The sequence below is a fragment of the Temnothorax americanus genome, unplaced genomic scaffold (assembly GCF_048541705.1).
Source record: "Temnothorax americanus isolate GAGA-0224 unplaced genomic scaffold, ASM4854170v1 Scaffold25, whole genome shotgun sequence".
Taxonomy (NCBI): Eukaryota; Metazoa; Arthropoda; class Insecta; order Hymenoptera; family Formicidae; genus Temnothorax; species Temnothorax americanus.
This window is the reverse complement of record NW_027509391.1, coordinates 2,434,940-2,446,524: the sequence shown is the minus strand read 5'-3', so window position 1 is coordinate 2,446,524 and position 11,585 is coordinate 2,434,940. Positions and strand designations below refer to the sequence as shown.

The following is an 11,585-nucleotide window of genomic DNA, read 5'->3' as shown; positions in this document are numbered from 1 at the left end:
AACCAAGTGACAACATATACGATTATACAAATATATAACTTCTAATTTCTAATATTTATTAATTAAATTCTAAATATTTAGCGAAATGCGTGCCACACATTTGTGTTATTATCACTGAAAATAACAATTTTGAGATCTTTGCGAGATGCACGATGATCGGGCGATATTTACCGAGGAAATCTACGAGCGAGTCGAGAGGAGGCATCCTACATGGAGCCTAGAACTAGAATTCGCGTATAGAATTCCGTTCGCACCTATTGCACATATACACCTGACTGATTTCACGGATAAATACGCAAAATACACGGCGACGGTTGCGACACGATAAGATTACCAGCTCGGCCCCTCGATAATTCTATATCAGTTCGATATATCGTGAGCCGGGACTGCCGGGAGAACCTCTCCTTATAAGGTACGAGCCTAATGTAGTGCCGGTACTCGATCTCTCTCTCTAATGGCCTTTACCCTCTTCCTGCCCCCTCTTTTCCGACCTGTCTCTGTCCCTGTCACTCACGAGCACTTCAACTTTATCGCTCGACGTGACGCATCTATCGATGTTTCTCGAGGAAACCTCGCACGATGCCTTCGACGTTAATGCATAAAGACGAGATTTCAGACTTTTAGCAGGCGGGTAGATGGGCAATCTCGACGAGATGGCAGATCGGAAAATAAAAACTTAAGGCAGCCATCACATACATTTACGCCGCACTTCGCGATGAATCGAAATAGTAAATAAATGATTGTAACAGAAGTATATAATAAAAATAAAACTAGTAAAACTAAATAAGCGTAACCTATATTGATGCAGAAAAGTAAATAAATGAAAAAAAATTAAAAAAAAAAACTTCTCGAAATTATCGATATAATTATACGAAAAACTAGCTCTCAAGGTTCCAACAAAATTACGACGACAACAAAATACACATGACCTAAATAAAGTCTATACTAGTCTGTATTTTTAATGTATAAGAACGCAAATCTCTTTTGTAATAAATATATACGATAGTGGCCTTCGAATAATTCTCCCATTCTGGCTACACATTTAATTTCACGTATTCCGTAACAACAATGCAGAATCGATATTCAATACAAGCAACATTTAAAGCCAATGCATATCCTGATTCGTTGTTGCATACCCAATTTCGACGCGGCGTGATGACGTCGCGCTTAAAGTCGATCTACCACAATCTCATATCTCGACGCCGCGCGATGCTGAGCTTAAAGTCGATCTACCACCGTGCCTATACGTAACGCATACGTTCAGCGATCAAATACCGACCCACGCGGCCTTAACGAGACAAGGGGAGAGGAATGTACGCTTGATCGGGAGTGATCTTTACTGTGTACTTGACACTCTCTGAGCGCACTTTACACGCTTCAACGACGGCTCCGGCGTCGTTGAAGCGCGAAAAATAATGCTACGCCTCAGTCGCTCTCGCGCTCACGGCTGTCTATCGCACGTAACGAGAACATCTGTTTGTACGATATCGAAGAATAATGCACCGCGACCACGGAAATTCTTCAAATAGAAAAAAACCGACGGATCTTCAAAGGCAAGATTATCTGAGGTGTAAATTATATTGCAAAAATCAAACGTGCGTGTTAATACAAGCGCGATACGATAAAATTATGAAAAATAATAAAGTCATATATAAAAAGAGCTGTGGAAAATTATAACATTAGGCAGTTTTATAAAATCTCATTTCGGTCGAGATTAAAAGCAACTCTATATGAAATATAACTCGGTTATTCGATGCAGAGTATCGTTTTACTAATATTCGAGGACTTTTCTCAATTAGAGTTTAAATTGTTTAATGCAAGACAGATAAATTAAATTTTGTAATGAAAAAGGTTAACATTTAGGTTCTCTCGAAAGTTAATGTATTAATCACGAAAAAATTTCGGTCAGGGCAATGACAAATGTCAACTAACCGAGAAATCACAAAGTTTTCCCGCTAATTATGCCCTCGAGTCTAAAAAAATTAACTCCCGAGTTAATTTGCCCCCGCGGTCGCCGAGCTCTGCAATTTGCCGGGACCTAATCCAATGGCGGGGGGGGGGGGTCGTTATTCCGACCCGGAAACTCATCCATAATGACACATAACGCGGCTAGTCCGAACAATAGTCACGGCGTACCGTAACGCAAAACAAGAAAAAAAAAGAAATCACAGCTCGCCGCCTACCGTAATCATATAATTGTCGTTTTAATCTCTGTCCGCTCCTAATTAAACGTACGCGCTTCTTACTACCGCTAACGACGACCTCGATTCGCCATCCTTGCCCGAGATGCGAGGAGGACGTTCTCGCATTTGTACAGCCTTACGGATTACGGACGATACCGTAACGCGATGCTAACTTGGGCGTAAACCTGGGAGAACCGTTGAGTCAAAATTAATAATTTATCTCCTCCGAAGAAAAATCATTCTGAACTTCAGGCAAGAAAAAGGTAAATAAAAAAATTTCAATCAATTATATTTCAATTATTCTTTTTTAATAATAAAAAGTAATTATTATTATTTACTTTTACTAAATGTAAAAATGTTCTAACTACATCTGTAAAAAAATACAAATAACTGCTGAATTAAGGAAATAATTCTGTTATTGAATTGTCGCAATGCGCCGTGCTTTTTTTTTTTATAGGAAATCGGCACTTCGCGCAAACGTGGCGTTCGACGAAATCCATATGTTTCATCATACGCCTCGTTTACCCGCGACTTGCCTCGGAGTAATACGCGTCTCAGAAATTCGCGTGTCCCGAACGAACGCGACGCGCCGAGAATCCGATTCTCGGAGGAGAAAATGCAGTTTTTCCGACGGCGCGGCGTGTCTAGACCGTCGCCGCGAGCGTTGTACCTGTATATATCTACTATCTAGTTTCTACTATCGTCTAAAATTTGACAGAGAACAATTCCCAGGGAAATTCATTCTATTTAAATAATGCAACGAATAGTTGGAAAATGCGCTCGGTAATCATCAAATCTTATATTAATCCATGTATCCTATTGTTAATATTCTAACAATTAATATTATATGTATATCTCATTGTCAGTGAATAATAGTATCGATAATGATGCATGCGTTATACGAATGATATTGTAAGCAGATGTCCTCGTAACCTCATAGAAAATCAATAAAATATTACATATTAACACCGATAATAACGTAATTGCTTGCAAAGCTAAAAAAGAGAGGTAAAACCGCAAGGTCGACACATTAACATAGAATTATTAGAGTTTTGCGTAAAGAAATTGCAAAATTATGATATGCTCATTATATTCTGATAATCGAATTGATAACTACTAAAAGATTATATTCTCAGAACGCTCTCTCGTCCATCTCGCAAGGATACGAACTGTCAAAGTATGCTAAGAGAATTAATATTCAAATGCTGACCTTTGGGCAGAGGATCGACGCTGTGCTGGGCCGCCGGGAACTCGCCGAGGCCGAAAGTGCGACGCTGCTGATGATGATGATGGTGCTGATGGTGGTTCTGAGGGGGCGGCGAGGCCTCCCTCACGCAACCCATCAGGCTGAGGGCACCGCCAACGCCTCCGCCACCGCCACCGAGGGCGGTGCTCGTCGACATTGTTCCGCTGCTCTGAAACACCCCGAAGAACCAAACTGCGACGTAGGACTCTCTCACGCGCTGGTACCATGCCGCGAGAAACGAGCTCTCCGACCTTTTCCAACTCTTCCAGCCGTCCATCTTTCCCGCCTCGAATTCCCGGACGTGTCTATAACGCGACGTTAAAATACTTTGCTTCTCCACGCCTGGCCGTTTAATAAGCGCGAAACGGAATTAAAAGCGAAGGTGTGGTCTTCGTGAGGGGCTACGTGTTGCGCGGACGAGATTCGGGGAATATTGATTTCTATCAGCTGGACCTTCACTTTCGTCTCTCTCACGGAACGACCTTGCGCAACTTAATTTAACGCAAATAATACGCCTTGATTAGAGGACCATAATTTATTTCTGTGACGATCGATTAAAAGAGAAATCGAATGATTTTAATAATGTTTAAGGAGAAAACTTTTTACATAACTTATTTTGTTTGGGGGAATATTTCGAGTCACAGAGAGCAGTTAGTGAAATAATTGTTATGTTATGTAATTTTACAGAAGTCAATTATTTATCATTACCATATGTGATTTAATTGATTAAACAACGGTATCAATCAACATTTGATTAATTGAAATAATTTTAAGCATATTTTATGATCATTTTTATATTTTCAATTCAATTTTATTTAAATTTAAATTTAAAGTGACATCGACGTGTAGCGGTTTAAAATATTATAATAAACGTTTCAATTATATTTTCTCGCGTTGCTTCACGTGATTCTATACGCACTATTTGCCCACGGATGTCTATTATCGCATAAGACGCGGCACCAAATGAACAACTCACAGAGACTCTCACCGAGGGAACACAATTGCACGAGGGGACGCGCGAATATTCTTCACAGCGCGCAAAGAGATTAAGTTTTCCGAGCGTCTCTTTCCCAAAGGGGATCGGCGCGTTCCGGACACGGGACAGGCACGCGGAAAAGATTCCTCGCGGCGGAATGTCGCCTTTAACGAATCGCAAAGAAGGGAAGGAGAGCGAGAGAAGAAACGCGGAATGCATTAAACGCGCCTTCGTCACTCGCTCGCGCCACTCCGCGACCGTATACCAGGATTGATACTCGATCCCCGGGTCCCTTCTCCGTGCGTCAACGGGTCGCCCGCCGCTCTTCGCTCTCCTCCAGGCAATGGGGGTCAGGAGAGACGGTCTCCATGGCAACTGCATCCGGCGAGGGGATGCGCGGAGCGACGGCGGAGCGGACGGTGCATCGATTGCACCCTCTCGGCTGGCGTGCGCGCGACCCTGACCTTCGCACAGCTGACGAGGATGACGGCGAGCTGGGCTCCGCTCCGCACCACCGCCGCACGCCGCGCCGGGAGAGAACGTGGGGAAGCCCGCCGGAGAATTAGCGCTGCCGGTTCTTATTAAGCCCGCCGTGTCGCCGTTAGTTACGCGACGGTGGCGTGTGAAAGTGCGATGTCGTCAAAAATACGCGCGCGAACAGCCGCGGGAGAATTTATTCCACCATCTCTTTGTCATTTTAAATTTCGAGTAATTCAGAAGAAGGTATAGCCGAAAGAGCCTAAAATCTCCGCACGGGTTTCGATGGTGCGGAGATCGATTGGTTTGTCGTGCAGTAATTATAGGTGTTTCCTCATTATCTTTGGTATAATTAATTGAAAATTATTTTTTACATTAATTAATGAGTTTACACATTTGTAGCTTGGATTAACGTATGGATTGCATAAAAGGGCATTGCATGGTATCTCTCTTTAACGTATTACCGCTAATTTGTTGCATCAATCATAATCAAAAGCGCAATTATTTTCTGATTGCTGACTGGAACGATGAAATAAATCACGACCGATAATTATTTTCGCTCCGCTTATTTCTGTTATTAATCATAATTATTAATTATTCAAAGACTGTAAGCGTAAATCGCAGATTTTGTTACTTAATAATCACTGATTTAATTGTATTTTGCTTAATTCTGGCCTGATAATAATAAAAAAGTTAATATTTCTATTTACGGTTTCGTTTATAATACCGCGGCGTGTTTAACGTATAAAATAAAAGTTAAATTACACTTGATCGGCTCGATGCTGAATGTAGTGTGAAAACTATTGGATTTCGAGTTATATCGCGAATTCGGAATACGTCGATCGTGGGAATTGATAGCCTCGTTGCTCGTGAAATAGTTTTATCGATAGGAGCAGCCACGGCCTTGACGCGGTTTCTGGAATGACGTGCGCTTACCCGGAATTACTATCGAACACCGCGCGTTTATGGCGCCCGTATATTCGCAAATGTCGCGCTCGGGAATGCAGTCGGCGTAATTTCACTAAAGGAACCAGGAGAGATCTTGGTGAGAAAAGTTCATAATGTTCATATACGTTAAACGAGTTGGAACGGATATATATACGTGCCTCATTCCAAAGATCGTCGGCTGACTTTGCAACAAGTGAGCACCAGACCCACTAATGCTAATGTCACATCCACTAATGCTATCTATATGTCATATCTCTACCTTTCACACTCGTTTGATCGAGCTTGCCGAGATTTGTCGATCAGTGGCATACACGACAATTTTTATTATCAAAATTATTACATAAATTAAAAGTAATAATATTATAAGAATATTGGTTGGATAAATTTAAGTTTGTATAATTATGAAATTTTTGAATTTCTGTATTTAAAAGATACGATAATCTTAGCCGAGAGAAGAACGTAATACAGATAAGATATATTTTGTTTATTTAGAGATATAAAGGGAATGTTTGACTTTTACGTAGATATAAAGAAGTTTGATTTTTACGTACACTGAGAAAAAAATTTTCTGCATTTTAGTAAATATTAGTTTTTAAAAGAAAAAAATTAAATTTTTCCTTTTATTAGTATATTTTTTTCTCTGTGAATACATATACTAAAAAGGAAAATTTTCTTCATTTTTGTAAATGGAGTTGCAGTTGTATAATATTTACTAAAATGCAGAAAATTTTTTTTCTCAGTGTAGATATATAAAGAATATGTTTGACTTTCACGTATCATGTATATTTTAAGGAACAGGTTATTTTTATCCTACGTTGCGAAATTCCACACCTTCGTATCAAACGTCGACTAGACGCTAATCACGAGTAACTAACTACTTTTATCTCGTAAACGTTGAAAATGTTTGCGCACTTTCAATTGTCCGTGCAACACGGATGCGGCTGGAATTGCTGCAAAAGCTGGGCGGCGCACGCATCCCGAAATGAATGCAAAAGCCGTCGAACGACGGCGCACAATTTTCCATACGATACGTAGCGTAATTACGCGCTTCCGGTTTCCCGGAACAATTACAGTCGGGCGACCATCCGCGACGACGAGCCATCGATCCACCTCTCTCTCTCTCTCTCTCTCTCTATTCCATCGCGATGGCATCTAGAAGCAATGGAATGCGAAATAACATCGCTCTTATATGCCACGATGCGTTTTGCGTGCATTTCGGAGTAGAACAATGCGGACTCTTCTGCAAAAGTTGCCGCGTACCTTTGTTTCCCGTAATTGGAAAAATGTTGCCGAGCCTTTGCTAGATGCTTGGCCATAAATCTCGCCCGATGATCGCCCGATAAACCGTCAAATGACTACGCCAGGAAGACGCAGTTATTACGGCAATTCAACGTACGATTTTATAGAGATATTTATCTTTCACTCATAGCAGAGCTAAGTAAGTTCTAAGCTACAAACTAGTAAATTCAAATGAGAAAATCACGTAACTAGCAGAATAATTTTTGAAATTGAATAAAACTATTAGTGTCAAAACAACAATGGAGCATTTATAGAAAAAATATTTTAAATACAATTAAAATTATACTAAAAAAAACTTAATGCGTTAATGCATCTCGAGAAAGTCGCAGTAAAAGTCGAATAAAAAATTAGTAGTTAAAGAAGACGTTTTCCATTATTTCTTTTGCCTCCCTCAGTTCTGCTAGGATTAGGAGAATTGGGTCAGCTGATTATGATGAAAAACGATCCATATCTTACCTTACAGAAGGTGTGGCATGTCGAGTCGAAGTTCGTACACGCGCCGAATATCTGTAAGAGAGAGAGAAAAACATACGTCAAAATTAAAAAGGGATAACTAGGTAGAAACGATGACAGTGTCGGGGTCATGGCGGGTCAATGAATAATATCCGACTTGTGTGCCGATCGTGCTTCGCGCAAACTTTACTACCTACTCGTTCCGCGAATCCCCGCCTGATTTATGCAACACCCCGATACCCGCAACAGAGAGCTTTCCTCGGAATTTATGCTCGGCTTAAATTTCAAACGTGTGTTCGATTCAAAGCTGCTCGATTCGACGCTAAGTCGACCGTAGGATTCGATTCAAACCGGCCATCAAGGTGCTTCCTGCTGAACTCACGAATAAAATACCAAATGTCGAATCTTGAAGTTAAGTAATCATGGAAGAATTATTTTCAACACTTGTGTGTACTTTATTCCTTAATTAGTACAGCGTCTAGCATAATTAAGCCGCGGGTGTGGCTTCGGAAAGTAAACTTAAAAATTTCAAAAAGTAATTAAAAAGTTAAAAAAAAAACAAGTATATAAGATGGAAATAAGTCTTATACAGTCGGGCTGGATCTTTGGGCCTAATAATATCATTACGTGAAATTTATATACATTTTTCAGCCTAGTTGTATTACCCACTTATTAGTCAAATCACTTATATATAGTAAAAGAGATGTTCATTCTTTCGGAAAATAATTGAAATGTATTTTTAAAGATCTGTATTTTTGAACAGAAAAGAAAAAAAAAGATGGACGATGTTCCCTCGGACTAATTGCGAGTTGACGGTCACAAGTGAAACGCTGTTATACTCGCGAACTAACGAGGTATTTCGGCAAGAAAAGCGAATGTTATGTGAAATAACAAGATGAAAGGGAATTAACGGCGGCGCGCTGGGGACACGAGACGAGAGGGAAGAACGAGCGGATCGCGTTGAATGATGTATGTATGCGTTTCGTGACCAGGATCATCGTAGATCTCTCTCCTCTCGCGTCCTGCCACGCCCGACTCGCGACAGAATTTAAAGTTTCTATTTATAAAGAGTGAACGAACGCGATGGCAGCCCCGACACGACGCATCGGGTCAGAATGCACGCACACTCGCGCCGCACGCACGCACGCACGCACGCACTCGCGATACGCACGGAGCTCTCTCTCGAGGTATTCCGTACTGTATTAGTGCGGTACCAGAGTACCGCTGACGGTCTACTTTATTTCGAAGCGATACGCCTTCGGATCTCTCGGGAAACGGACGAAAAGAGACAAAGGGAAAAGCGGAGTAAATTCAAAATTTTAGAAAGCCGAAATCTCTACCTCGAAACGAGGCAACTTCGATAAATTGCAGATACGTGACAATTTTTATCTAATTCATTTTTATACATTTATATAAACATTTAAAAATTAGTGGCTCTAATTACCTGTAATATCATCACTCTTCATAACTTAATAAATTATAAGTTGTATAGTGTATCTAAGTTTCAGTTCAATAATCTTATTGTTAGTAATTTTATTATTGAAAATTCACATGAAAACGTCGCTTTTTTTCTGTGCTCGAGTCTAGCAGAAAGAATATCCATTGTTTGCGGCACATTTTTTTTTTTTTTAATCCCGCCGTCATTATTCTCTCCCGCATTACTAGATGACGTTAAAAAGAAAATTGCCAGCGGGCTGATTAACTTTACGGGACGCGGAATTATTCTCTCAATGCTTTGTTAGCAGTTGCTATACGCCTCGTGTGGAAATTTCCTTTCAAAAGCGGAGCACCAGCGAGACGGAGAAAGAGAAGAGGGTTTGTTACGAAGAAGAGGAGCCCGGAAGTAGTGCACGAGACTATATAGTGCGTCTCTCGTTTCGGCAACGTGCGCGCATCCCCCGTCTCCTCCTCGTCTTGCTTCTTGTTTTTTTCGGGAACTTTTCCGCGTCTTATTTCCAGCGGCGTCCGCACTGGAACTGTACGCCGCCCGTGTGTATTTTCGTCCCGACCGTCCCGTAGGGGATGAAAGAGTGGCGAAAAATAGTAACCCGCCTACTCCACCTCCTTTTCTCCTCGGTGCGCTTCAAGGACTTTTTTTGATCAGGGCGGCCGATTTTCTGAGATTTTCATTCATTTCTTTGTATTGTCCGTCTCCTCTTTTTCTTCTCCGCCGCTCCCTCGACGGCCATAATCAGGATCACGACCATAATCTTCGTGAATATAGTAGACACATTCATCCCGATGACACGACCCACGAAAGAAGCCCGATATTAAGCTTTCGCGCACCTTCATTTATTTTCCATAGAAAGCTCTTCGTCCTCTCGATGGTGAATATAAAAATCGGAGGAAAAGAAGTTGACGAAATACATCGTGAGCTGTCATTTATTTTTAATAATCTGTCGTTCGTGCACGATGTTTCATTCAATTCTTGTTATTGCACGCAACGCCTACTCGAGAGAGATATCACTTGGTTGACGAGATAAGTCGCGGTTTAATGACCTAAAAACGCGCGAAAACAGATGAGGCGAATCCGACGCGTTTTATTGAACGTGCTTTTGCGCGAAGTTAATTCGTCAGGATTTTAATAACGACGTGAAAACTCCAAGAGTGCACAAGAGTGATTTTCAACAGCTTATATATTCATTGTTGTCACCGTAATTAGAAATTTACACAGATATCTCATCACAAATAAGATGTATAGAATAATACACAGTTTCTTTTAATATTTTTGGAAATAAATAAATATAATCTCAAAAAATTGTACCACCTATAATAACATAGTATATTCTACAAAAACATTATAACTGTCTGCTAAATATAATTATTGATCCTTAATTGTAAAATAAAGTCTTTAGGATTTTTGCCACTCGTTTTATAATTTCGATCAATTACGTTTTCTTTTTTTTTTATAAGAAAAGCAAATAATACGTATATAGATAAATTATCTTTATTTCTTTTTTCATAAAAAAAATAAAATGAAATTAGAAGTCCATAGGACTCGACATCCGCTATCTGTGCAATGTCAACGGCTAATTAAAATTCTCTTAAAGTTTTACTCCAGTTTCTTGTAAGTCGAGATAAGTCAGCATATATCGTTGCGACATCAATCATTTATCAAAATGTTTAAACTCGAAGATGACTACCATCGTACGTATATCGGGTTACACGCAAAAAAGAAACAATCTACGTCCCTGGTGGACGACACTGTGCGGAGGTGAGAGACGCGCGTATATGCATGACTCACGTCTGTTGTCCATCCTCGTCCGTTCCCGACAGGCCTTTCTCCGTTCGAATTAGCGGCTCGCACTTCGGCACGCGTGCCGGGGTTTCACGTTCGGCTGGAACGGGAATTGGCGCGCACGTGCGTGTACGCGCGCACGCATACGCGCGCGGAACACGCGACGCGACTCCCGGTTCCCGTTTTCGCCGAAACGCAGCGGGCGCATTCGCGGAATTTCTGACGGTCGGGTCGGCCCAGGATCGTCACCGACGCGACTCTCGCGCACGTCAAGTGACTCATTCGACGATCTCGTATTACGGTGCCGCTGATTACGGTTGTATAAAGCGTTTGTTTCTACGCGGCTGTGCGACGTGTTGTATCTCTTGGGACACAAACGCGGTCTTTTACGTCGATACCTCGCAACTGGAACGCATCAGGCATTCGTTATATTCAGCTCGTCCTTCGACTCGGCTTTCGGTGATAGAAGCCACTTTTTGAGCCGGTAAAATGACACCGGTTGCATCGGCTATCGACGTGCGTGGCTCCCGCAAAAATTGGCTTTCCATCGGACGAACGATCCCGACCTGTCTTTCCGCTGTACGAAAACTAATTTGTCACAGATGGTTGAGCGCGCGGGCCCCCCACATTTTAATCGTATATATACGGACCCATCGCGATTTATTACGGCTCGCTCGTTTTACGTCAATCAACGAAAATTAGATTTGCGTCACGGACTAGCGAGCTCGCTCGTTTATTTCAGGGTCATCATTCTTGGGACACGAC

At 41.4% G+C, this 11,585-nt stretch overlaps 1 protein-coding gene across 6 annotated transcripts in view; it reads right to left on the bottom strand.

Annotated features, from left to right (window-relative positions):
- The window catches only part of LOC143898994 (uncharacterized), a 65,421-nt gene that overhangs the window by 32,052 nt on the left and 21,784 nt on the right, over positions 1-11,585 (bottom strand). For 5 of the 6 annotated variants that reach the window (XM_077408879.1, XM_077408881.1, XM_077408884.1 and 2 more), the window contains exon 1: positions 3,394-4,664. In XM_077408879.1, coding sequence (XP_077265005.1) covers positions 3,394-3,706 — 313 coding nt within the window. In that variant the 5' untranslated portion in view covers positions 3,707-4,664. Of the gene's footprint in view, positions 1-3,393; positions 4,665-7,585; positions 7,637-11,585 lie in introns of those variants that run through there. The other variant, XM_077408883.1, reaches the window with a different exon arrangement.